We start from the raw sequence: 26,043 nt of genomic DNA on the forward strand, positions 1-26,043 counted from the left end.
AAAAAAAAAATATATATATATATATATATATATATATATATATATATATTTAGAGAGAGAAAAAATGGGGGAAAAGAAAAAGGGATAAGAGAGGGAAAATGCCAGTGAAGACACAGTTGTCGTTGAAAGAGCATTAAAAACATAAAGGAATTATTATATTATATGAACAAATATTTAAGCATATCAAAATGTCAGAAAAAGGAATCGTGCAAAAAAGAAAAAAATAATTTTTTTTTTAATTCAAAGAAAAATAGAAATTAAATAATTGGTAATCTGCGAATGCCATCCAGCTTTTAAAAATACGTTTTTGATTCAAAAAAAGAAAAAGAAAAAGAAAATATTTATTTTTTGATTTGATTTTATTTTTTGTGTTTTGTTAGTTGCCTCCTCAGCTTTTCATTTTTCCAACCAAACATCTTTAAAATCCATAGCCTGTTTCTTGTCTTGTCTCAGTAACACATTAGTGTCTCTTTCAACCTTTAATGAATATGGGATCTTTTCTCCCAATTATTGCCATTTACCGGTCAACCACTTGGTCAATTTTACTACCACACATCAAAATTCAATGCAATTCAATTTTTATTACCTTCTCGAGGTTGTGTTCCTCTAACCATTTGGTGTCGGGCCGATACCGAAAGAAGAAAGTAATGGTGTTAGTGTAACAGTCCAAACCCATCACTAACAAATATTGTTCTCTTTTGAAGACCTTTATAAACAACGCTTCGTTCTCCTTTTCAACCGACGTGGAATCTCACAATCCACCGCTTTCGAGACCTAGTGTCCTCACTGACACACATCCTTCTCTCCAATCGATGTGGGAACTCATAGTCGGTCTTTTCGTGTTTTCTACACTCTTGTAAAGATTGCTTTGTTATTCCCCTTAACTAATGTGGGATCTCACAATCCACCCCCTTACAGGACCCAACATCCTCGCTGCCACTCGTTCCCTTCTCTAATTGATGTGGGATTTCACTTCTCCCCAGTGGGTCTACCCCATTCAAGGCCCAGCGTCCTCGTTGACACTTGTTCCCTTCTCTAATCAATGTGGGATCTCACTTCTCCTCAGTGGGTTTACCCCCTTACAAGGCCTAGCGTCCTCGTTGACACCCGTTCCCTTCTCCAATCGATGTGGGATCTCACTTCTCCCCCATGGGTCTTTCTGTGTTACTCCATTTCAAATCATTTTGTTCTATCTTTCAGAAAAATTTCAAACGCTTTCTAGTGCGTGGGACACGAATACGCACTCATTCCTTTCAACATTTGACAGGTCCTAAACCCAACACTATTCTCTTACGTACTTACACGTTGTATCACTGACATAACAATAAGATCGATAAGATTTCAGTTCCGTGTAAATTTCAAACAAAAAACTCAGAATTCTCAGCTCCATAGCTAATCATAGAGAGCTGCCTGTCACTCCAATACAAAAGACATTGGATGGTCCAAATGAAGAAGACAGAAAAATGAACAAAAACAGAAAAACTTGAAAGGATCTATAAGAGTAATCTGTGACAAGTTGTTATCCAATATACAATGTTGTAAACTCCTCGCTTTCCTTTTAAGCTTTTCCTTTGTTTTCTTTTGGTAGCTACCTAACAAAAGCCTTCTAGTCCTTATTCTGTGTTTGGTGAACCGTCTTTACAGCTCGGTCCCAATACAATAGATTGGATCGTTTCGGTTCAATCATTGCACTAATTATCATATCGAAACAACAACGATATTGAACCCATATATAATCAGAGATTGCAGCTCGGAATCTTGTAGATTGATCAATCAGTAATATGGGGTTCATGAATATGATAGAAACAAACAAAAACTTCACCATGATCTTTAGGATGTGCACACAAGTTGAGACAAAGTGGATTAAATATAATTTTGAAAGAGAATTGTTTAGCGAACCTGATGTTGAAAGCCAACACCCCCACATGGTGTTGTTGTTGATTCTTGTGTTGATTCGAGCCGAAATGAATGTAACAAATGCTCGTTTCTGTCGTTTTTTTGTTTACCAACCGAACCCAATCTCCTCCTCTTCCTTGTCCTCAAGTTTGGCTTCAACTTCGCCTTCTCTTTAGTAGACTTGTTTTTATGAACATTGTTCTTGTTCATTAAGTGCTCATAATCTTTGAGGCTTGCAAATGACGATGCTTTTGTTTTCCACTTTGTCCTATGTCGTCGTCACTGCTAATCACTGATATTATGAACCAAGTCTTTGTCGTCTTCATTGGCAACTTGATCCAAGTCATCGTAGTCGTAGTCACCATCTCGAGTTCTTCATTTTCAGTCTCACCCCCACCAACCATGTCAATATTGAACAGATCTTCGGCAGCATCGTCGTTGTCGTCAGCCTCACCGACCAAATCATCAGCAGCCTCCTCTTTTTCTTCTTCGTTTTCTTTGAGGAGTTCATTTTAAAGGTATAAAACCTGTGGAACACAAGATCTTTTGGGGGCACATCCTCTTCAGCTAATGTGGTTCAATTAAATGGTTGTTCTGATAGAAACAAAATATGAGTCAGCTACCTAATTCAGATAACGTTTGTGCAGTCGCTCAAAAGAAAAAACAAACACGAAAACATCACGAGCAAAAGATTGTATAACGAACAAAAAAAAATAAGTGATAACGATCAATATTTCAGTTCCAAACTAAAACGAAAACTGGGCTTGCCTTTGAAGAGTTCATAGCAGCTGGAAGTAATAACTTCGAGTACAGAGCACGCAAGAAGCGGTCACTAACAACTTGATTCTTAGATGATACTTTATGAGATGGATTATGACTCAAGTTCTGAGACAATTGGATCATTATCCATAAATAATGGAAAATAAGCACTATCTGAACTTGACTCATAATCCATCTCATAATCTTCAATTTCCAAAATCTAATAAAGATTATATAGCAAACGATCTTATATAAAAAGTTATAGCAAAGGGTCTGAGCTGAGGTCTTCCATAAACAATTTCAAAGAGTATGGGAAGTAAAATATACAGCGCAATACTTGGTTTGTAATCCCAAACAGTTTGTAATCCCAAACAGTTTCCACATCCTAATAAAAGTGTTTCGTTCTCCTCCCCAACCATCTCACAATCCACCCTCCTTATCTGTTAGGGAGAGGTTTCCACACCCTTATAAAGGTGTTTCGTTCTCCTCCCCAACCAATGTGGGGTCTCATAATCCACCCCCCTTCAAGACTCAGCGTCCTCGCTGGCCCTTCTTTAATCGATGTGAGACCTCCCATTCTACCCCCTTCGAGACCTAGTGACCTTGCTGACACACTGTCTCGTGTCTACCCCCTTTGAGGCTTAGCCTCCTCGCAGGCACATGGCCTGGTATCTAGCTTTGATACCATTTATAATAGCCCAAGCCCACCACTAGCATATATTGTCCTCTTTGGGCTTTCCCTTTCGGAGTTCCTCTCAATGTTTTTAAAACACGTCTGCTAGGGAGAGATTTCCACACCCTTATAAAGGGTGTTTCGTTCTCCTCCTCAATCAACGTGGGATCTCGTATTAACAAACAAGAACGAGGCATCCCACTCATAAATATATTGAAGTGGGATCTCGTACAAACAAACAAGAACGAGTGTCCATCTTTTGTATCAGGAAGATGATTAAATGGCCGTTGTAGTAAACTGTTCAATTTCCGATCAGGCAACAAACTGAAACGAGGAAGTAAGAGTTAAGTTTACGTTACGATAAGCTAACCCGAAAACTAAAATGTCACTACTCTACTGCACAACAGATACCACAATTTAGAGATGCCACTTTGAGATAAACAGTTCCATCAACGCTTCAAAGCCTGTCAATGCATGGCGCTTCCCTACTTTCGATGTGACCATCCCTTTAAGAACCAAAAAATACTGTTTCAGAACAAAATATGGTGTCCAAGGAACCATCAAAGCCTCCCCCATTGAGTTCACTAAAATAACCCGCTTCATTGTGAAACAATAGATTACATAATCAAAACTCTTCTTCTTCATCTATCAGTCTAACCATCCAAGATTGCTTATACAATGTCTGTGAGATCCCACATCGGTTGGGGAGGAGAAAAAACACTCTTTATAAGCGTGTGGAAACCTTTCCCTAACACACACGTTTAAAAAACCTTGAGGGGAAGCCCAAAGAGGATAATATCTGTTAGCGGTGGGCCTGAGCCGTTACAAATGGTATCAGAGCCAGACACTGGGGGATGTGCTGGTGAGGAGGCTGTTACCCGAAGGGGGTAGACATGAGGCGGTGTGCCAGTAAGGACGCTGGGCCCCGAAGGAGGGTGGATTTGGTAGGGGTCCCACATTGATTGGAGAAAGAAACGAGTACTAGTGAGAACGCTGAACCCTGAAGGGGGTGGATTGTGAGATCCTACATCGGTTGGGGAGGAGAACAAAACACCCTTAAGTGTGTAAACCTTTCCCTCACAGGTGCATTTTGAAAAGCTTGAGGGGAAGCCCGAAAGGGAAAACGCAAAAAGGACAATATATGCTAGCGGTGGGCTTGGGCCGTTAAAATGTCTATGGCTGTAAGGGATAATAGTTTTGGGTTCTTGACATTGGCTTTTCTAGACAAGCCTACATTTGCTTCTCTATAAAACCCAAACAGACGCTTAAACAATAAAACATTAGTCAATATCACAAGCTACAAATATAAAACTTCAAAAACAAGCAATTCAAATGCTTCTCTATAATGAAAATGAATGCCCATGATGCAAAGAAACTAGAACAACTAAGATATTAGGCCATAAAAAGGCAAAAAGTTGTAACTTACAGCATGCTCAATGAAGAAAAAACATGGAAAAACCAACATTCTTATCATAAAAAGTAACAAAATTACCCTAAAATTTACCTAGCAATGCATCAAGTGATCTCAAATTGGCAACTGGATTATCCCCCACCATGACTGAAAATGCTAATATCTCATAATCCTGTGCATATTGAGCCATTAATCTTTCACCAAGCTCCCTATTCTTCTCCACCAGATTCTTCCACTCCTCCACGTTCTTCATTTCAATCTTCTTCTAATTTATCATCACTTTCGCTTCCAGATCCGCAGCATCAACATACCACGCACCCAAATCACTGGCTTTCACTAAAGGAAGCTTCGGCAGGTTCTTGAAGTTGTCAAAACTTCGAGGCTTATCGTTGTCATCGTCGAGAGCAAGAACAGGGGGCTTACGCTTCGGCCGTTCCTTGCTTTTCGGATTGAGAGCTTTTGGATTCTGGGCTTTGGTGGGATCTTGAGGGAGGAAGCAAAGGAAGCTATATCGGCTTTGAGAGCATCGATGTCGTCCATGTTGATTGAAGCTTTGTTAGTGGGTTTAGAAGCCGCCATTGTTACAGAGCTCGTGAAGTTCTCCGCAGGGACGGGGTTTAGCCTAAAATTGGGCCTAAAGTTCGGCCCACTGAATGGACTTCAGTCTTTAAGATTCTTATTTTTACATTTTTTTTAGTACGGAAATGTGTAAGTCGGTGCTATAAATACCGGTCTAAAATAGAAAAGTGCGCGTCGTGAAGTCCACCACTGTAACAAGTGCGATCGTGCGCCTCGAACATCGACTTCCTAAGGGAGCGGAGCGCTATGTTATCAAGTACAGCAGTAAGGACGGTATGATTCATCTGTATGTTCTATTATTTTCGGATCATTTCCACATCGCGATCTGATTATTGATTAACATCTATGGAAATATGGAATTCCAAGGCGATTTTTCTGTTCTCTTTATTGCTTAGTTGTGGATTTTGGCTGAATTTAGTGTAGGAATCATTGATTGTTTGTTTACGCATTTCTTCGTTCGTCAAATTTGGATGCATAGCTAGATCTGATATGAACAGGATTTTAGAGTATCAACCGAATGTGATTGTCAACATTTTTTCATTGTATTGGCGCATCGTTTTTTGATGTATTATCTGTTCACACGATTCCTTTTGTCAATCATGATATGAAGAACTCGCAAGTGTTCGTGGTCGTATTAGGTCGGCGCAGCAAGCTGCTGCGATTTAGCATCAACAGTATTGGAGTTGATTGCGACAATAATTTTGATTCGCATAGAATCGGTAATCACAATAGAAAGATAATTGGTTTGAGTTTTTGTAATTTGTATTTAACGAACCCGACATGATATTGTCCACTTTGAGCATAAGCTTTATGGCTTTGCTTTGGGCTTCCCCAATACCATGTTAGACGAACACGACTCTTCACAATGGTATGATATTGTCCACTTTGAACACAAGCTCTCATGGCTTTGCTTTGGGCTTCTCCAAAAGGCCTCATCTCATGCCAATGGAGTTAGTATTCCTCACTTATAAATCTATGATCATTCCCTAAATTAGCTGATGTGGGACTTCTATCATCCAACATGTTCAACAAAATGAGTTTGGACAATATCATAGACAATTTGAGAAATGAATTTTAGAAGATAGACAAACTCATTTTATTTATATGATAATCAGAACAGGACTATAATAAAAACTCATCCATCATTGATTCTGGCATTATTTTGATTTTCATCCCACTACCGTACTCCAGTTTTTCTGTCTAAGAAAGCACATAAAGTCTGAAACTAAGTTTATTATCAGGCAAGGTTCTTACGATCTCCAGTTTAATTTCTTTCATCGAATAAATACAGGAAGAATCACACACAATGCCCAATTTAAGCATCAAAATACAAGCCAAAACTAATTTTGTTTCATTCAGGTCTCATGTGGATAGACTCAATCTCGGATCAAGAACAACTAGATTACTCTACAAATACGTCAAGAACAAATGAAGGTTTAACGAAGGTAGAGTTTTAAATGAATAAGTTCAGACGACATATGTAATTCACAGAGAATTTTTTTAAAGCAGGATTAAAATCAAAATTAATATATATTTTATTTTCCTAGAAGAATTAATAATTACATCAAAATATATGAATGAAAACCTTATTAATTTTTAATTCCACATTAGATTTAATATAATCTTAATAAATATGAAACTATTTTGATTTTTTAATTTAACTAGAATATGAGAATTTGAATTTAAAAGATCTTTTAATACAGATTACATAAAATTATTGTTTCATTACATTACATTTGAACTTTAAAATATGCATTTCGTTTATTTAAAATTGTTGATCTTGAACACACATCAAAATATATGAAGATTATGCATTGGTAGAGAACAAAAATAACCTGGTTTTTCTCTGTCTTAATGCAATCCTGTTGCCCCATTAATGGTGGGCTTCAGGAGGAGAATTTGCTGTGATGAACCTGCAGCAGCATACATAAGAATCCAGAGAACCCTTCTAAAGATGAAAAATTTGCCTTATTTTTTCACAGAATTATACATGATCTGATGATATTTGTTTTCACAAACAGGGGGATTGAAGAGACACTATATATCTGCAATTGTTAATTTGGGAGATATCCAATGGAATAATAGATTTGCCTACAAATATTTACAATGTGAAAACTATAAGAATCAAGAACCTGGAGTGAGTTATTCATTCTGTGTGTGGCTCCTCCAGATACAAAGTTAGCTCTTCAAACTCCTATTCTTCATCTTCTAGCTTTTCTTTGGCAGAGCTCTCTACAGTCCGTTAATGGCTGCTGGCTACTCACAGATGACCTGAACATCAAAATTTTCTGCACAATACAAACTATGCCTCTCTCTCTCTCTCTCTCCCCAGATATCTTACCGTCCTTCATTTATTGCCTCACCGAGCTGACTGATAATGTTATTTTGTTTCACTTTTGGCTACAGAAACTACACCCTTCGGATGTAATTTCTCCGATGAAAGAAGTCAATGTTGATTAGTAACTTCGAGTAAGCTTCACCAGAAGAGCATTCCACCATGGCTGACCCAGTCGACAAAATGATCAGAGTATTCAGTGACGATATCGTCACGATTAAGGTCAGTTCCAGACCGTTCTTTTACCTAAACAAGACAACAAATCAACTGATTAGTAGATGCTTAATTAGTTTGGATTTGCAGTATGTCATGATAATGTTGATCATAGAGAAAGTAGGGATTAAATATTAGAGATGAACACGTGATTTTCTACACCAAGAGTGGTGATGGAAGGATTGCCGGGAGATCTTGTCTTATTTCCTTGTTTTTTGATTGGGAAGAATTGTATCGAATTCGATGAAATTGATTTCCATCCTCTGATAAAAGCATATAGAATCGATTTTTCAAGAACCAAACAAGTGAGAGTAAATAAACTACTGACCTTTGAGCTTGATCCAGACTCACTTGCAGACGAGATAAAGTCAATCTTCATCTCACTTGCAACATTTTCCGATGAAAGACTGGTGACAGACCTATCAACCACGTCAATTATCAGTAAACAGATCCCTACTAAGCGCAAGTAACCAAAAGCTACAGAAGGCAATGAAAACCAGCAGAAATCAAAGGGTGATTCAATTCTGTCAGATTATTCATTGTTTCTTGGAAATCAAGCCTTCAAATGTCAGAATCCTAGCGACTTTGAGAACTGAGAGGAAAGCAAAAGCTATAGGAATGCACAACAATACAAATACCTTTCACACAACTCATCTTCACAAGAATTCCCAGATGAAGAAATCCAGTCCAAATCCAGAAAATTAGAGCAGCTGCATGAATCCCCATGCTCATCGTGGCAAATATGATCTAGCATTTGATCATCCTGCATGTTTTCCTGTAGTTGTCTAGTACACACAGAGGGAGTATACCTATGACAAAGACCAAATTTTTTTTTAAGGATAATTACATTTTTTGTTATCACACACCATTGTATTAAATCCAACAATGTAAGAAGGAAAACCATAGGAAATGTGATGTTGACAGACCTGCAAAGAGATATATCCTCGCAAGTTGAGACCTCTGGTGCAGACTCTGAGAAGCCTTTAGTACATCCTTCGTTCAAATGAGGAGAGGGCCTGCTGCTTCCGTCATGTGTATTCAACATATCAGACTCACTCTGACCAAGTATATTGCCATCTGATAGTGATCTTTTAAAAGATGTCCTTCAGGAGGGTGAAAATCCCATTTAAGAATTCTAAGTACCATTCAATTCTTTAACCAATTATACAAAGATAACATAGAATGCGTTCTTTTATTTGTCATCTCTCATTTTATGCTACACATGATATGCTATCTGCAGAATGTCTATTAAATTCATATTGCATAAATATGTACCTGAAATTCTCATCAATAAGATCAGTAATGCGCTTGCCTAGATCATAATGTTGGTCAGAGTCTAATTCCCACAAAGCTGGCTTTCCCAGCTGTGGCTGATAGTAACCTAAGAACCTGAGGAAATACCATGTCAAATGGTTCGTCATTTCTTCCCGGTGCAAAATTTATAAAACATGCGAACACTATATGAATCTCTGACTTACACGTTAATGGCCCGTTGTTTCTCAGCATCTAGGTATGCATTGTTGCAATAACGTTGTAGAGTTCTGAAAAACTCTTGAGACTGTGTTGCAGCTTTCCATTGGCCTCTCCTCTCGGAAAATATCTGTTGGGTGTGAATTAAAAAATATATGGATAACGGCCAACTCACAGTGGCAGACCATACACAAGCATGAATGGAATAGGACATGCTAAAGCCTATTTATTAGGGAATTCACAACCAAAAAATATGAATGGTCTTCTAAACATTTTTATCAATACTGCCACGAACAAATGGGGCGTAAAGATCCATACATTAGGGAATCACACGATAACACCGTAAGTATTAGCCAATTTTTACCCAGTATAATAGAACTTTCTCTTCCCTTTTCCTATCTAAATCAGGATTTCAAGTTGACCAACTCAAATATGACTATATAGCTGTAACTAAACAACTTGTTAAAGAAACATAATTGATACGTGACTAAGATTCTTCATTCTAATAAAAAATTATAGAAGCCTGTATGATCCATATAGAGGTACCTTATTATGTGCTGCAGAGCCACCATATTGTAATGCAAGGGTGTCACCCATGTTCTCATAAGCCCGCATCAACTCCTCCGCCAAAGGATTATCCAGGTCCATTTTTGGGGAATCAGTAAGCCCTAACGTATGTAATTGACGTCCTAAAGCAACTAGCCCATAGGCATATTGGGCAACGTTTGTCCGATCTAAACAGTCTATACAATTGGTCCTTAGGACACCGTTTTGAAACATCGCAACTGGATGATTTTCAAGTATACCATTGCCATACGCCCTACTACTGACGTCTTTTTCTAGGTTTTCTTCATTTTCTTCTTCTGTGGATAGGTTCTCCATGGAAGAATCAGTACCCTGATTTTTCCTGATTCATTCAAAACATAGGCAATGTTGGTCAATCATACTATGCAAAATGGGCTAATAAACTAGTAATCATCCTTACATCCAAATTGGCAAGTACGAGCAAATGCGTTTCATGCACCTAATAAACCACTATGTGTAAAACTTACTTGAAGTAGGTCCAGCTTAAAAGCTCCTCTGAGCTTGAATTGGATGCTATTTGACAGTAGAAGATGCCAGTTAAGTTCAATGCATATGTAGCAACCCTACCAAGCTGCATCAAAACATTGGAAGCTTTGCTGCAGAGAGAGTTCGCAGAAAAATCATAATCACACATAATTAATCAGTTTCAATAGAATATCGTTACTGCCAAGTATAGAATGGCTATAATACCTTTTCGCATGCTTGTTCAAATCCCAATGGAGAAATCTTAGGCGGTTCTCTGCAGGTAAACTTTTGTTTATATGTCTTATAGCATTTGCAAACTCAGCACGGAGGATACCTTCTCGTGGCTTCTTCTCGCGCGTCTATTTCACGAATGATTTTAAATATAGTGTCAAGAGAATGCAGTGAAACTATTGAAAGAAAAAAGTAGACTAAAGATCGAATAACAAGGTCTCGGAAACATAAACAGCGAATGCAATAACTTAGCATCGAACATGAAACAAAATTATTGATAAGGAAATACCTTAATCAAATTCAATATAATTATTGGATTCCCATATCTCAAAACAAGATTCTCAAAATGTAGTCTTGTGGCTTCGTAATTCGGGTCCTTCTTTAACACTGGAAGGAAATAGAGATTGCAGCGACGGATTAGAGAAGTTACCAATAAAAGAATACAACTAACAACATAAACATGTTACAATCATACATATGATATCGGGCCTAATATTCAGCCGTGAGGTTTCTTGGGACCAAAATAAGGGGATCGATCCTCGATTCTGCACAACTGAACTTATTCGAGTCGGTCGACCATCGGAAGCATCTTCGAAAACAATCTGTTCTGTCTCAACATCATTAGCTACTCTTCCCTTCTCGTTAACGCCTCTTTTTAGAAATCTTCACCAAATAACAGAACAACAAAATATAATATGGCTTGCAAAAAATGTATAATCCGCAGCACATACAGACATAATTCCATAATAATTGCCTAAAAGACAATTGGATATAGAGGAAAGATGGTTAATCCTAGGATCTAAGAGATCAAGATAGAAGATGAATCCTGCTTGGTTGGAAGTGCACAACACGAGAATTGTAGTCAGATTACGACCAAAAAAAGTCAAATATGAACAATTCCATGAACTTAATCTTATTGCACGTGTGCACGAATGCAATCATATATACCTTGTACCAGCATAATGACGTGATCGTCTAGCAATGAGTGTCAACTTCAAATCTTTGCCAGACACAGAAAGATCAACCTGGACAAGTAAAGCACAAAGTATTCATTGTCTAAACACATCTGATGTTGCATTAAAATGCTATGAAACCTGCACAAGAGCTCGATAGAGAATGTAATATTGTCTTGATAAAGAGCCAAGAAAAGGAAAAGAATATGACAAGAATAATGCACAAAAAATGCAGTCAGAGTAGAAGATGAGTACAATTATAAAACTAAAATATGAACAAGCAAAGGCCCTTCATTCCCTTATGGCAACAGTAACGGCTGCTAGCTACACAATAGTCCCCTTCCCATTACAAGTTACAGAAAGCAAAAATCTTTTACTTATGTAAAGTACCCAATAATGTGCAATATCCATAAATAAAAAATGCATACCTGCTTAAAGAAACCATACACTAAGGCAACAGTCCAGATGGTATTGTTGAGAGTGTTCCGGATTCCACGAGTTAAGAACTCGTTCCAGACAAACGTTGTATCATAAAGCAAATGTCCTGTCTTATTATCACAAATGTTCTTTTGGAGGCAACGCATGACATTGTATGAGTAGCTGAAAAAGAAGTCTTTCCTAAGATCCACAGTGCGTAAGAGCTTCTTGTATCTAAATCAATAAGAAGGAGACAATAAGAAACATATTAGCATCAAATTAACAAAATAAATTATAAATTTGATGAAAGAGAAAATGGAAAAGACGAAATTATTAAAAAGCTAAACCACAAAGAAGAAGGAAAGTAACTTTCCCCAATCAAACCATACTACCTTGTGTTAATTCCACAAGTAATATAAACATCACATCCTGGTAACTGGCAATTAATAAAAGGTACTTCCTTTTATATAAAACTTCTAAAAATAAGGATATATAGAGAGAGCTATAATCATACTACTAACTTATAATACGAAAGATCCACTTATGCTCCAAAAGAAAGAAGAGGGGAAAAGAAAGAGAAATATGGAATCATTTGTACAAGAAATTGAATCAGTAACTTTACACCGAAGGGTGAATAGACAAAATAGACTACAAGTATATTACCTCCACGGTGTAGAACTCAACTATTCCTAACAATTGACAAATAAAAGAATTAATTCCAAAAGTTCAATTGTAAATGTAATCAGAAGAATATAGAACAACAAAAATCTAATTGAAATACATATGGACACTATTTCTGAAAGCTACCCCTTAGGTCTCCTTAAGAACCAAGGACATATTACATTTTCATGAAAATTGGACTAAAGACCTGTTTTCACCCTTAGAAATATCCAAATTGGACCGGGCAGTAGAATTTGGAATTGGAATCATTTCGCTCTTCGTAATTGCATAAATTGCATGGCCGCAGATAGTTCCAATCTTTCTTCGCTTTGTAATCAATAACATGTAATGCGGTCCCAAAAACTTGATGGTACCTGTAACGGGAGAAACCATAAAGTTCTGAAGAAGAAGAACGAAAAATGTGCATGAACAACACATGTCGATAACATACCAACAATTCCATAACAAGTGGTCACAAATTTGAGCCCACCCGTTAACTTGTTTCCTTCGTTTATTCGTTTCAGCAGGTCAAAGCACTCATTATCCGTGTATACGGTAGAATCTTCAAGAATGTTTAGATCGTTAGGTTCCAATCTGCTGATCTTCAACACTTTCCAGAACGTTCGGTTCTTGTCTCTTCCAATCATATAAAAGTTCTGTTACACCCAAAAAGGATTATGGTGGAGGCATGCATTTTTGTAATATGAGACTGGAGAGTAAACAAAAGAAACCAGCAACGATATATCTAAACATCCCATTTTCAGAAACAATGTCTTATAAGTTTAAAACCTCAAATTTTTTCTAAAACAACCAAACCATACAAGCAAATCTTTGAGTAGGTTGTACACAGGTTCAAATATGGGCAAATCATTGTTCAAATTGAAACAGCGCGTCTTCTGAAGATGTCAATTTCCTCCTCTACTTGGATCCTCCAACACCAAATCACACAAATCGTGCTCAAGGAGGCCTTAGATCCATTTCGAGATACCCATGGGAATAATTAAACGAAAATTACCCTAGTCGACCCAACAAATCAAGAACAAAATCGTACTGAATCAAAACCAAGATGAACAATAGATTCAGAACTTGAAAAAACGTATGGAAATGACGACAGAGATTATATGGAATCAGATTAAAGATGCATGAAAGCGTGTCTTCAATAATTCAAGCACGAGATATTTACCGAACGCGTCTCATAGAGCCTGAATTTCTGCAAGCAGAGAGAATTAGGATCGGGTTTATCATGAATCCAGTTCTGTTCTTCAATCTCCGCACCCATACTTTCGATCTCCAAACCTCAAGTCCCAACCTCGCCACCAAAAACCAAATTCTCAACCACGCAAAACTCAATTTCAACAGCAAACCTCCCTCGCTACAGGAAAATCCTCAAAAACTTCAATCAGTAAAGCACTCATCACACATCAACCCTCAGAAGACGAAGGCGAAAGAGAAAATGCTCAAGAACAGTAGACGCCATGGAATCAAAACAACATTGAAGAGGATAAAAATGACGCAACAGAACAAGTCCAAGAAGTCAAACCACTAACGGAAGGACGAAGATGAACAGCTTTTTTGAAGAAATAGAGATGAAACCAGTTCAGATCGTACTCGTATGGAGAAGAGAAGCAAGGAGGTTGTAGCAGAAAAATGGCAGAAAACAGCTTCGAAGACTGTATCCACACAAATTATGGTAATAATAATAATAATAATAATAATAATAATAATAATTGATAAAAGAGCGAGGGAAAAAAAAAAAAAAACAAATATAATTTTTAGGGGTTTTTAATTTTCTTCCTTTTATAAGTAAATTAAATTATAAAATCGTAATTAATTCGCCGTTATACTAATTATAGGCCGCCCAATCATTGTGTTCTTTCTGGAAACACCTCCATTGGTGGGTAACTCAATTACCGAGTCTCCCGAACCACTGAGTCGAACCGGTCCGAGTCACATTGTTAACTCGGACCCAGTGTTTTGTCGGGTTGCGATAGGGTGCACGTTTTCTAGCACGGTTTTTTTTTCACTTTTTATTGCTCCGTTTGCGGGGGGTATTTTGTCTTTTTACATTTATCACAATTATTTATAATTTTTCCACCATTGCGTGGAAGAATGTTCTCATAATTCAATTTTTTTTAAGAAAATTAAAAGTAATTTTTGTTTTTTTTTAATATAAAGAAGTCAATAATTTAACAATTAATTTTTAAAAGGGAATAAATAAACACGTTGAGAGATGAAAAGCGAATATGCCTATGCCATCTGGCCTTGCTTGGAGTCTTCTTATTAGCTATTATTAAATATATAATATTACTGACGACTTATGTCGCAGTTGGATTGAAAAAAAATCTTTTAAGTGGTTAACTTGAAATATCAGGCTAGTTGAATTTGTAACCCGAACAACTCGAATATAATTCACAACTCAACCCGACTTTTATTGTTATTTAAACAAAAAGCTTATCTACAGTACATATCACATTAATAACTAAAATTTCATTAGTCATCATCCATAACTAATTGGTAACTGCCCAGGCAAGCGGCAGATATTGTCCTCTTTGAACTTTCTCTTTCGGGATTCCCCTCCAGACCTTAAAACGAGTCTACTAAGAGAAGGTTTCCACACCCTTAAAATGATGATTTGTTCTCCTCCCAACTAATGTGGCACATCACATTACATACCTTACATATATTATTTTTTTAAAGATACAGTAGAGTCGGATTGGAACAATATTTTAGACAAACTCAGCCCTTTGTTTTCATGTTAGATTGGGTTGAGTTGTCGAGTTATTTTTATTTAATTATTTTTTAAAAAATCAAATTTATCCATGAGAAGTCTTATTAGTCACAATGCATCACTAACATCAATTACAAACATCAAATATTCATAAAACCCGAAAAAAATGCTAGAGACAAAATATTTTTGTCAGTAAATCCCATATTTTTTATTATTTATTTTTTTTATAATAAACGATTCATTTGTATTACGTGAGATTAAATGTTTTATTAACATTATTCATTAGAAATTAATGATTTGAATATAATCATTTTCTGATGATGATGGCAACCAAATTTTTGGTTATGAAAATGAAATCCTTTGCTTGCACAATGATGCTTAATCAAATTTTTAATATTAATAAAAGGAAGCAAAGCTGGCCAAGAAATTTAATTTAATTTAATTTAATTTAATTAACCCAAATACCACTTCAATCTTTTTCTAGATACATTTATTTCCTTATTTTTCATTTATTATTATTATTATTTACGTCAAACCTTAAAATAATATTAGTTAATTCGCATAGGAAACTGAGGTGGTTAATATCTGACCGTATGATCTCGATCGAACGGCGAGGGGATTATGGGCTTGAAAAAGATCTTGACATCTTCAAACGTGGCTAGAGACAGCTGGCAGTTGATGTGGCCAATACGTAGACTTCTTAATTTCCACAACGTGAAAATGTGCAAGCCACAACTAATTGTTGTCTTTCTTCTTCAGCCGACAATGAGGCACGTGTCGTGTCTTTGATAGGGAGTTTATATCCCACTCGCGCGTCTACCGAACTCACTTTCGTACTCGCTTGGTTTTTGTGCCACGTAGCCTTCTCTCCCTTTTTTGTCGTCGTAAATCACGTTGATTGGGAAAATGAAGTTTGATCTAATATTTTTTTTCTTTTTGAGAAACAACGTGACATTTTATAAATAAAATTACGATAATTTAATTTAATTTTATAAATAATTATAATTAATTTACAATAATTTTGAATCATTGAGCAGTGATAGAATATAAATATAAGACGGTTAATTTGTTAGTAATAAAAATAAAAAATAAATAAAAAACTATATAATAAAATGTTAATTAATTGCTGGTAAATGAAGCAAAGCATGTCCATAATTTGTCAGCTAACGTGTCAGTTGGGCGACTGTGGCCAGTGGCGAGAACGGCGTGTGTCCGTGACTGACTGTACATTTAACCACTTTAATTATTTATTTTATTTCTCACACGCTATCTTTTATTTATTTTTTTTTTAATTTTTTTTAATACCATGAGTTTAAATAATACTATTCCACTTTTACAAGTTATACCCAAATAACAATTTAATTTTTTTTTATAGCTAATAACAAATTTAAAATAATTTACTTTTTTTTAAATTATTAAACATTCACAAGTCAGAATATATCATTAACATCGATTATATACGTCAAATATTCTAATAATCTCGAGAATAAAATATAATAGAGTTTGGTTATAACTCTATTTTGAATAAAAAAAATTGTCAACACACGAACCAATTAAAATTTTTCAATTTTCTAAAAAGTCAACCAACTCAAACCGGAAATAAATGTAAAGGAAAGTTTATTTTTATTTTTATTTTTTTATAATATTAAAAAGAAAAGAAAGGCAATAAATTCATAAAAATCAGGTGAGTGAGGGTGAGCGACTTTTTGGTAGGTAAGTGTGAGACTAATAAAACCCATTTAATTTTGAATAATTATAAAAAATAACTTTAAAAGTGAAAAAGACGGTAGACAATAAAATATAAAGCAATAATTTAGAGTGGAGGAAGCCCGGCGTTAAATTAATAAATTAAATAAAAAAATAATATAATTTGTGTTTGGTTACACGTTGGATTCTGTTTTAAATTTGGCTTTTTTAATATTGGGAAAATAAATAAATAAATAAATAATAAAAGGCATCTTTTACTCACTTTTAATATGCAACCAAAAAACAAACCAATAGACTTCCTTTTTGGATCCCAACTTTAAGTGATTCCTCCTCATCATATGCAAACTGCAAATCTATTTATTTATTATTAATAATCAAATATCAAAATTGCATAAATTTTATTTTAGGGTAATATTTGCCCGATTAAATTAATAAAAAAAAATACCCATATTATTAATTTTTTTTAGGGAGACAATTAATATTTTATTTTAAAAAATAAAAAAATACCTTTGTCTGTACCATGTTTCTAAAATACTCTTAAAATCTCAAAACTAATATTAAAAAGAGTTTAAGAGTATTTTAAACAAAATATTAATGGTTTCTATTTAAATTAATCGTAAGGGAAACTTTATGAAACTTTAAGGATGTCTTATAAGATTTAGAGGTATTTTATTAATTTAGCTTTATTTTTACCTCCTACATAATAATTAATTAATTAATTGAGCAATTTCTATTTGGATTTTTTCAATATAAATATTATATTACAAGGAAATTGAAAGCTACAAATGTGTAAAAATATATATATATATCCAACATTTTTTGGTTGAATTTTTCAAATTTTGAGTTAATATTATATATTTTTTTTTAAATATTGGAAGTCTAAAACCAATAATTTGTTAAAATAAATAAATTAATTTGTATAAGGTGACACACAAGCCAATACTTAAATAGACAAGGTTGGTGAGGGTGGGATCCTCGACCCTAAACGGCTCACCGATCTCGTACTGAATTGAGTTTAGTTAGAAAAATCTTTTGGACCAATTAAATTTCTTTTATTTATTGATTTGATGACCCGAGCATCTTGAGCAGAGTTTACAACTCAACACATTTCTTTTATTTTTGTGGAGTTATCGGTTGTCTTTTATTTATTATAATTTAAAGAAATCACTATTGTACTGTATAATTATATTTATTAAGGATATTTAGTCATGGATTATAGTTTACTATATATATCATATTTGATACTTTATTAGCGGTAAATATCTTGTATGATTGAGGATATTTTGTTTTCTATTACGATTTTTTATAGATATCATATTTGTTCTTTTATTATAGACAAATATATGGTATGATTGAATATATTTTGTTCTATTACGATTTCTCATAGAATCATATTTGTCTTTTTATTACAGAAAAATATCTTGTATCCATTTATTGCTCTTTTTATTTTATTGGTAATTTATTTAATTATTATAAAGGGAAAATTTCACCACAATTTAGGTGAGGTGGGTTTAGCCAATATTCTCATGATATCAAAACTCCCTCCGTTTAGAACAGTGATCTTTTTTTCCGATAAATATAATCAAATATTTGGTATGATACCATGAGAATATTTACTAAAACCATCACACCTAAACGATGGGTAAATTCTCAATTTATAATCATTTATAGGATCAAATAAATTACAATAGAAAGAACCATCAATGAATATAAGATATTTGCGTATAATAAAATGGTAAATATGATACCTATGTTCAACCGGAGGCTAAATATCATATAAGATATTTGTCTATAAAGAATCAAATATGGTAACTATGTTAAACTGTAATGGAAGCAAAATATTCTCAATCATACAAGATATTTACCTATAATAAATGGTCAAATATAATATATATGATAAATCATAATTCAAGACTAAATATCTTTAACACCCCTTCCCCAGCAAGCTAAACGTCGGACTTAAACGAACATGAAGCTTAGATCTAAAAAATTCAAAAAGAGGTCAAGAAACATTTTTTGTGAAAATGTCAACCAAAACCTAACGATGGGAATGTACATACTATATGTGATGTTTGCTAGCAACGACAAGTTTCCGAATAAAATGATAATCTTAAGATAATGAAAAATACGTTTGACCTCAATAAAGTGATATAGAGCAGGGACATGCAAAAATTGACTTACAGAATTGATAACATGGGCAATATTTGAACGTGTAATGATCCAGTACTAAAAGGTATCAACAAGAGATCCATACAGAATAGAATCAGAGAGAAGAGAGCTATCAGGTGTTAGGTGTTAGGTGTTGGAAAGCAACCATGAGCTTCAGAATTAGGATTTATGTATCATATTTGCCCTTAAATATCTTGTATCAATTTATTACTGTTCCCAACTAATGTTTTCGGTAAATGATTATAAATAGAAAACTTTCACCTTTTAGTGTGATTTGCCATAATTATCATATTTGTCTTTTTATTATAGTGAAAGATCATATATTCATTGATATTTATTACTTTTTCTATTTATTACTCTTTCATATCATTTGTAATTTATTTAATTCTCATGGAGCTCTCACAGTGGTTTTCGCAAATATTCTCATGGTATTAGAGACTTGTTTTAGCAACCTATTTATTTATTTTTATTTTTTTTAATAATTTATTTGATTCTATAAATGATTATAAAGACAAAATTTCACTAATTTAGGCGAGATGATTTTAGCAAATATTCTCAATAATAACAACTAAAATCTCATAAAACTCAAAATTACAAACGTTAAATACATTTAGTTTTCATTATAAACTTAAAAGTAGGATTGAGTTAGAAACCTTATGTTCGAGTTAGTCGAGTTGACTCGATAAAAAAAATGTAAATGTGTGAACCCTCTCGGTTATCCAATTCAATCTAGAGTGGGTTGAATAGTTCGAATTGATACGCCTCTCGGTTATCCAATCATTTTACTTCTTCCAAATCTTTTTTTATTTTTAATGCAAATAGTTTTATATTGTAGTGAATTTGAGCTCAAGTTAAAATGGAATACATAATAACAAAATTATTATGTGATATATTCCATTTTATCCTATGCTTTCAATCAAATTATATGATGCCTTTACTTTAAAAATATAAATTATATTATTGTTACATCTAGTACGTTTCAAAGGAATTTTATATAATTTATTATGATATTTGATATCGTAAGTAAATATGTATATTAAATTAATTACAAATTGCTATATTTAACCATTATTATGTTGTTTTTTCGCATGAATAAATATAAATATGATATAAAATTAAATTATATAAATTATATTTTGAGAATAGAATAAGGCAAAAATAAAATAAAATAAAATAAATTGGTATTTAGCATTATTTCCGAGATATGTTTAACTATGAGATAATTAATAATAAACGTTTTAAAAAAAAAAGATTTTTCTTAAAAAAATAATTGATGCCATTACTGAGGCATATGGACTTCCAGCTGTGGAACACGTTTTTTATTAAACAAATAAGAAAATAATAATAAATTAAATGAGAGGTTAACAAATATATAAATGAAATAGATTCATAGCCAAGAAATAATAATAAAATAGTCTAAATTAATAAAAATATTAATTAATTAATTTAAGTTTAATAAGAATTTAAGAATACTTTTACAATTAAAATATTTTATTTAATTAATATTATAATATTTTAATAATATCTATAAAAAAAACAACATTTAGAATTTCTTTTAAAAGTTTAAAAATATTTTTATCGTCAATATATTGACAGTTCCACACAAGGTTTCAAAAGTAACATTAATATATTGACGGTATGCTAAAAAATGGTGAATAATTCATTATGTGAGATCCCATATCAATTGAGGAAGATAACGAAATACCGTTTTATAAGGGTGTGGAAACTATTAGAAAATCACTGATTTCTACAATGGTATGATATTATCCACTGAGCATAAGCTCTCTTGACTTTGCTTTTGAGCTTATTCAAAACGCCTTGTAACAATGAAAATATGTTCATTACTTGTAAACTTATATCATTCTCTAAATTAACCCATGTTGGACTCTCTCCCAACAATCCTCGACAGAAACCTTAATAGACATGTTTTTAAAACTGTGGGCTTGGATTGTTACACATTACCTACTTCTTTTCAATCCTAACTTACTGAATGAGTTGTTTAGGAGACTCCCTCCCAAAAATCCTCAACAAAAACCTCTCACGTGTTTTAAAGACATTTAGAGGAAGCCCAAAAGGGAAGAGGACAATATCCGTTAGTAATGGGCTTCGGTCGTTACACATTACCTACTTCTTTTCAATTTTAACTCACCGAGAATAATGTGTTTAGGAGACTTTATTCTACAATGAACAAGAATACCAGTTCCCAAGACAACATGAGGACAATGTGCGTTAGTAGTAGGCTTGGGCCGTTACACATTACCTACTTCTTTTCGATCCCAGCTTACCGAATGAGGTGTTTAGGAGACTTTATTCTACAAACAGTTCCCAAGACAACATGAACCCTCTTTACGTGAGAGAGACAAAAAGGAGTCTACTATATTTAACCATAACCATTCGCTAATGACACGAAAGCTCTCATCGGGATAGTTTAGTTTTTTCTCCTACTTTCTACTCTGTCATTTCTTTTTATGGACACTGTTTTAAGCACAAAATCAAAAAATATATGCTGTCACTTTCTGCCTTACCTTACCAATATACTAAAAATCAAAGAGAATTTAAGAAACATGAAGAATATTGTTGGGGGGTTACCATATTTTGAAGGGTTGTCTATTCTGTTTTGAAGCACAGTATAGGTATCAGCAACGGTGTATTTGAATCCTTTGAGTTTGTTAGCAAGCTTCTGCAGAGCAATAGGAAGAAGAAGCTGATTGTGGAGCCTTGCAAGCGCCGATGGCTCATCCCAACACCTTCCATGCTGCCTCCCTGTCTTCAGTCTCGTGTTTGGCATACAACCTATAGGAGCCACCGCTGCAACCACAAATTTTCTTCCTCCTTTCTTGTATATTTCCTACCACATCAAATAGTTTTGGTTTAATCCAGCTTCAAACTAAATATATATATATATACACACTCGAATTGTGCTCGTTCTTATTGAGAGAAGAATCATTGGTATGCTAATAAGAGATACTATAGTGAGATTACACGTTGGTTGGAGAGGAGAACAAACATTGTTTATAAGGTGTGGAAACCTCTCTCTGTTAGACATGTTTTAAAAACTTTGATGGGAGCTCGAAAAGGAAAAACCAAAGAGGACAATACGTGCTAACGGTGGGATTGAGTTGTTACAAATGGTATCAGAGCCAGACACGGAGGATGTACAAACGAGGAGACTAAGCCCCGAAAAGGGTGGACAAGAGCTGATGTGCCAGCAAGAACGCTGAGTTCGAAGGGGAGTGAATTGGGAGTCCCACATTGATTAGAGAAGAGAATGAGTGTCAGTGAGGAGGTTAAGTTCCAAAGGGGGTAGACAAGAGGCGGTGTACTAGTAAGGACGCTAGTCCGTAGGGGAGTAGATTGGGGGTCCCACATCGATTAGAGAAGGTATGAGTGCCAGCAAGGAGGCTAAGCCCTGAAGAGGGTGGACAAGAGGCGGTGTGCCAGCAAGGATGCTGGCCCCAAAGGGAAGTGGATTGGGGTCCCACGTCGATTAGAGAAGGTAGCGAATGCTCGCTAGGAGGCTAAGCCCCAAAAGGGGTGGAAAAGAGGCAGTGTGCCAGGGATGCTGGGCCTCGAAAGGGAGTGAATTGAGGTCCCACGTTGATTAGAGAAAGGAACAAGTGTCAGCGAGGACGTTGATCCTCAAGACGGTGGATTGAGGAGTCCCACATTGATCGGTTAAGGAGGAGAACTAAACATCTATGGGCTCGAGCAGTTACACTATCTCTATTTATATAAAAAAATCGGAGGAAATTAATATATATTTAATATATATTATTTTGTAAAACTCACTTCGAGCACCTTGGTGGCGTTTCCGAGCACCATATTCACGTACTCTGTTTTGGTGTACTTCTTAAGAACAGGGGAGCCTTCAAAAGGAACGATGTAATCGTTTCCTCCGATACCAAACAGATAAACAGAGTTCGAAAGCAATCTACGGGCTCTGGATCTTCCGAGCTTCTTCCTAATCGATCTTTCCACCTTCTTGAAGTTCCTGAGCTGAGTTCCAAGGTCTATGACCTGTAAAATTAAATCAATACATTCAACATTCATCAGAGAAAACGAAGATCGCAAAACAACAAATCAATGCATTTCATCGACTGGTTCGTACGAATCCTCGGTGAGTTTCGACTAAAACGCCGCCTCCACCGGATGCAAAATTCACGCCGTAGTTGTAGCGTTTGGTGCGAGGATCTAAATACGACAGAATCAATGGCAGATTCGCATAGTCCGCTGTAAGGTAAAATTTGTTTCAAGATTAAAGAGATACGAAAATGAAGCGAGTACGATTTTTAGTTCAGTCTCTGTTTTGAGTACTCACCGATGAAATCTGGCACGAGACCGCCATTGGAAAATCTTCCGGTCGGATATTTGAAGAAAGTCTCGCCGTAGGGCATGAAATTGGCGCGGTACCCCCTGGTGGTGTTGAGGAAATTGTTGTTTCCAGAATCGAAAAAGGAATCGCCGAATACGAACAAGGCGACGTGTTTTGTCGACGAATGAACATCGGCGATTCGAGAGCTTCGTGCAATGAAGAAAACTGTGAAGAAGATCGAGAAGAAGAAAGGGAAGTTGATGTGATCATCTTCGGAAACTGATCGATGGAGATGGATTCTTCTCGTGTTCTTAAGAATCATGTGTTCTTGGAAATATGTTATTTTAAAAATTTTTAACACTTACCAAATTTAAGATATTCCTGTGTTGGATCGGTAAGAGTTGAATTCTAACATTAGTAATCAGAGTCACTACAGTCATTACTTTCTCTAATTTAGAGAATGATTATGAGTTTAAAATTTATGTGGAGAAAAAAGAAAAGATTATCTGAGTTGACGATGGAGAGCTCTTATTAGATAAAAATATTTGATATTTAAATTTTATGAGATTTTATTTATTAGCGTAACGGTATAGGGAATAAATAATTTTTTTTTAAATAATTAAAAAAAATAACTCAAATGGACCAAATTCAATTCAAATATGTTTGGAAAATAAGAAGTCAAACAATCGAGGTAGGGATTGTTGGCTTAGAACTCAAGCAGTCTCCCCTCATAGATCGAGAAGGCTTCTAGCTTCTCCGCCTGGAGGAGTTTTTTGCAGTGAATCGAAGCTAACCAAGCTACGCCTAGTTCTTGCCGATAGGCGCTAGTAGCTTACTTCCAAGCCCTGCCAACTATAATAAATAGTTGTTGCTATGACTCAACATTAAGTTGAGTTGTGAACACTATTCGGTTTTGCTATAAAAGCACCCTAATCCTATCTAATAAAATTATTGATTTATTATAAATTTACTTTCATATATTTTTAATATCGGCTAATATAATAACTGAAGTGTATAAAAACCATAACATATTTAAGTCCCATAATTTTTACTTTACTTTTGTTTGATTTAAGTCGGGATGAGTTGAGTGATTTTTTTGAATCAACTCAAAAATTCGAGTTGGTTGGATTGGTCACTCAACTCAACCCGAAAATTTTTACAATTCAACCCAACGCAACGTTTTATTTTCGGGTTAGGTTCGGGTTGTTTCAAACTAAAAAGAGACAAGAAGTGGAGAAACAACCTACTGCCGGAGAACTCCGACGAGAAACATAGAGCGGAGAAGTCTGACAAGAAAAATAAAGCGTAGAAGTTCGACATAAATGAAACGGAAAGCTAAGCGAAGAAACAGTCGACGGCGATGTCCAACAAGAAACACAAAGATGAAATCGAGTGGAGAAATGAGAGTCGAGAAGAGAGTGTGACGGAGAAATAAAAAGATGACTGACAAGCGACATAAACGTTTGCTATGAGATGAGAACAACGACAAATGTTGTGAGATGAGAACGATCGGAGAGACAATAGGATAGATGAATTATCTTTACACTTGTTAACTCAATCTCTCATCATAGTGCATGTGCGCTATGCGGCAGAGTAAACCAACATGACTCTTGGGTGGTCTGTGTGGGCTTGGGCCTTTTTTAAGAATTTTGGGTTCCAAAAAATGAACCAGAAAGTCTTTTTAAACCCAAACCAATTCTTATCATTCAAGTTGGATTCTTAGGTTAGCGGGTTGGATGTACACCCCTAGTTTTAGTCGTGCGCCGTTAACAACATCAGCAAGATGATAAGGTGACCTACCAATTAGATAAAATTTGATGAAATTAAAATGATATAATAGATAATTAAAAAAACGTTCGTGTTTTACTAATAATATTATCTATATTGTGATGCCGATTATTAAAAAATGAATTATACATTAGAAAAAGAAAAATCCAAATAATTGGGTGAGGAAGGAAATGAGTAAATAAAACAAACAAATCCAAAAAGAGATTAAACAAAACACTTAACCATTAATTACTTAATTAGTGAGTTAAGCATCTTCATAAGTAAAAAGCGACGCCACAGTTTGTGGCCGTTGTGTTGGAGTTGGAAGGAAATGAATCCTGAAAATCAAGAGACTAAGTAAATTAATTTCCTTCATAATCATAATTTATTTACAAATAATTGCTTTTAGAGTTCAACAACATTAAATAAAAAAAAATAAAAAAAATCCACCGACTCTCAAATTTTGGGTTGATGACCCGAAAAACACGAACAGAGTTCACAAGACAAGGCAACCAAATCCAATCATCTATTTAATTATTTAAAAATTCTATTTATCTACCATACATATTACATTAATAATTAAAATATCGTAAAGTTCAAATAACAAATATTCTAGGTTGGGTTGGATTATTACCCTATATTTGCACGTTCACCCTAACAACAACAACAACAACAAAAAAAAAAAAAAAAAAAAACCAAAAAAAAAAAAAAAA

At 34.7% G+C, this 26,043-nt stretch overlaps 3 protein-coding genes and 1 pseudogene across 6 annotated transcripts in view; all 4 read right to left on the minus strand.

The window, feature by feature from the left end:
• Positions 1–2,105: 2,105 nt before the first annotated feature.
• Positions 2,106–5,325, minus strand: LOC111488334 (annotated as a pseudogene).
• LOC111488335 (GDSL esterase/lipase 1-like) lies at positions 4,087–23,885 on the minus strand. Its single transcript, XM_023136028.1, has 5 exons — positions 23,570–23,885; positions 23,360–23,481; positions 23,041–23,268; positions 21,214–22,099; positions 4,087–4,098 (listed from the first exon to the last, which is right to left on the minus strand). Exons 1-4 carry the CDS (start codon positions 23,883–23,885, stop codon positions 21,773–21,775), a joined length of 993 nt encoding a protein of 330 aa, XP_022991796.1. The 3' UTR covers positions 4,087–4,098; positions 21,214–21,772.
• LOC111488554 (phosphoinositide phosphatase SAC2-like) lies at positions 7,264–14,337 on the minus strand. 3 transcript variants are annotated; one of them, XM_023136346.1, is made up of 16 exons: positions 13,831–14,337; positions 13,099–13,303; positions 12,856–13,021; positions 11,999–12,221; positions 11,566–11,642; positions 11,093–11,280; positions 10,907–11,004; positions 10,612–10,745; positions 10,389–10,517; positions 9,883–10,243; positions 9,345–9,466; positions 9,142–9,255; positions 8,793–8,885; positions 8,505–8,675; positions 8,195–8,285; positions 7,264–7,899 (listed from the first exon to the last, which is right to left on the minus strand). In XM_023136346.1, exons 1-16 carry the CDS (start codon positions 13,924–13,926, stop codon positions 7,795–7,797), a joined length of 2,373 nt encoding a protein of 790 aa, XP_022992114.1. In that variant the 5' UTR covers positions 13,927–14,337; the 3' UTR covers positions 7,264–7,794. The 3 variants fall into 3 exon arrangements, with proteins under 3 accessions (XP_022992114.1, XP_022992113.1, XP_022992112.1); XM_023136345.1 differs by having other exon boundaries at positions 8,793–8,954; XM_023136344.1 differs by having other exon boundaries at positions 8,793–8,969.
• Positions 23,886–25,462: 1,577 nt separating the features above from the next.
• Positions 25,463–26,043, minus strand: part of LOC111488707 — a 2,411-nt gene continuing 1,830 nt past the window's right edge. For both annotated transcript variants that reach the window (XM_023136616.1, XM_023136615.1), the window contains one exon: positions 25,463–25,668. In XM_023136616.1, the coding sequence (XP_022992384.1) occupies positions 25,606–25,668 (63 nt within the window). In that variant the 3' untranslated portion in view covers positions 25,463–25,605. The remainder of the gene's footprint in view (positions 25,669–26,043) is intronic.

The sequence above is a fragment of the Cucurbita maxima genome, unplaced genomic scaffold, assembly GCF_002738345.1.
Source record: "Cucurbita maxima cultivar Rimu unplaced genomic scaffold, Cmax_1.0 Cma_Scf00013, whole genome shotgun sequence".
NCBI lineage: Eukaryota > Viridiplantae > Streptophyta > Magnoliopsida > Cucurbitales > Cucurbitaceae > Cucurbita > Cucurbita maxima.

Excerpts from the sequence above, each read along its gene's own strand:
- LOC111488554 (XM_023136344.1), bottom strand. The coding sequence starts at position 13,926 with ATGGGTGCGGAGATTGAAGAACAGAACTGGATTCATGATAAACCCGAT. Across the intron at positions 13,304-13,830 it reads GGCTCTATGAGACGCGTTCG|AACTTTTATATGATTGGAAG; the intron begins GTAAATATCTCG and ends TGGGTGTAACAG. Across the intron at positions 11,005-11,092 it reads TATTAGGCCCGATATCATAT|TGTTAAAGAAGGACCCGAAT; the intron begins GTATGATTGTAA and ends ATTTCCTTCCAG.
- LOC111488335 (XM_023136028.1), bottom strand. The coding sequence starts at position 23,885 with ATGATTCTTAAGAACACGAGAAGAATCCATCTCCATCGATCAGTTTCC. Across the intron at positions 23,482-23,569 it reads TCTCGTGCCAGATTTCATCG|CGGACTATGCGAATCTGCCA; the intron begins GTGAGTACTCAA and ends TTTACCTTACAG. Across the intron at positions 23,269-23,359 it reads TCGAAACTCACCGAGGATTC|GTCATAGACCTTGGAACTCA; the intron begins GTACGAACCAGT and ends TTAATTTTACAG.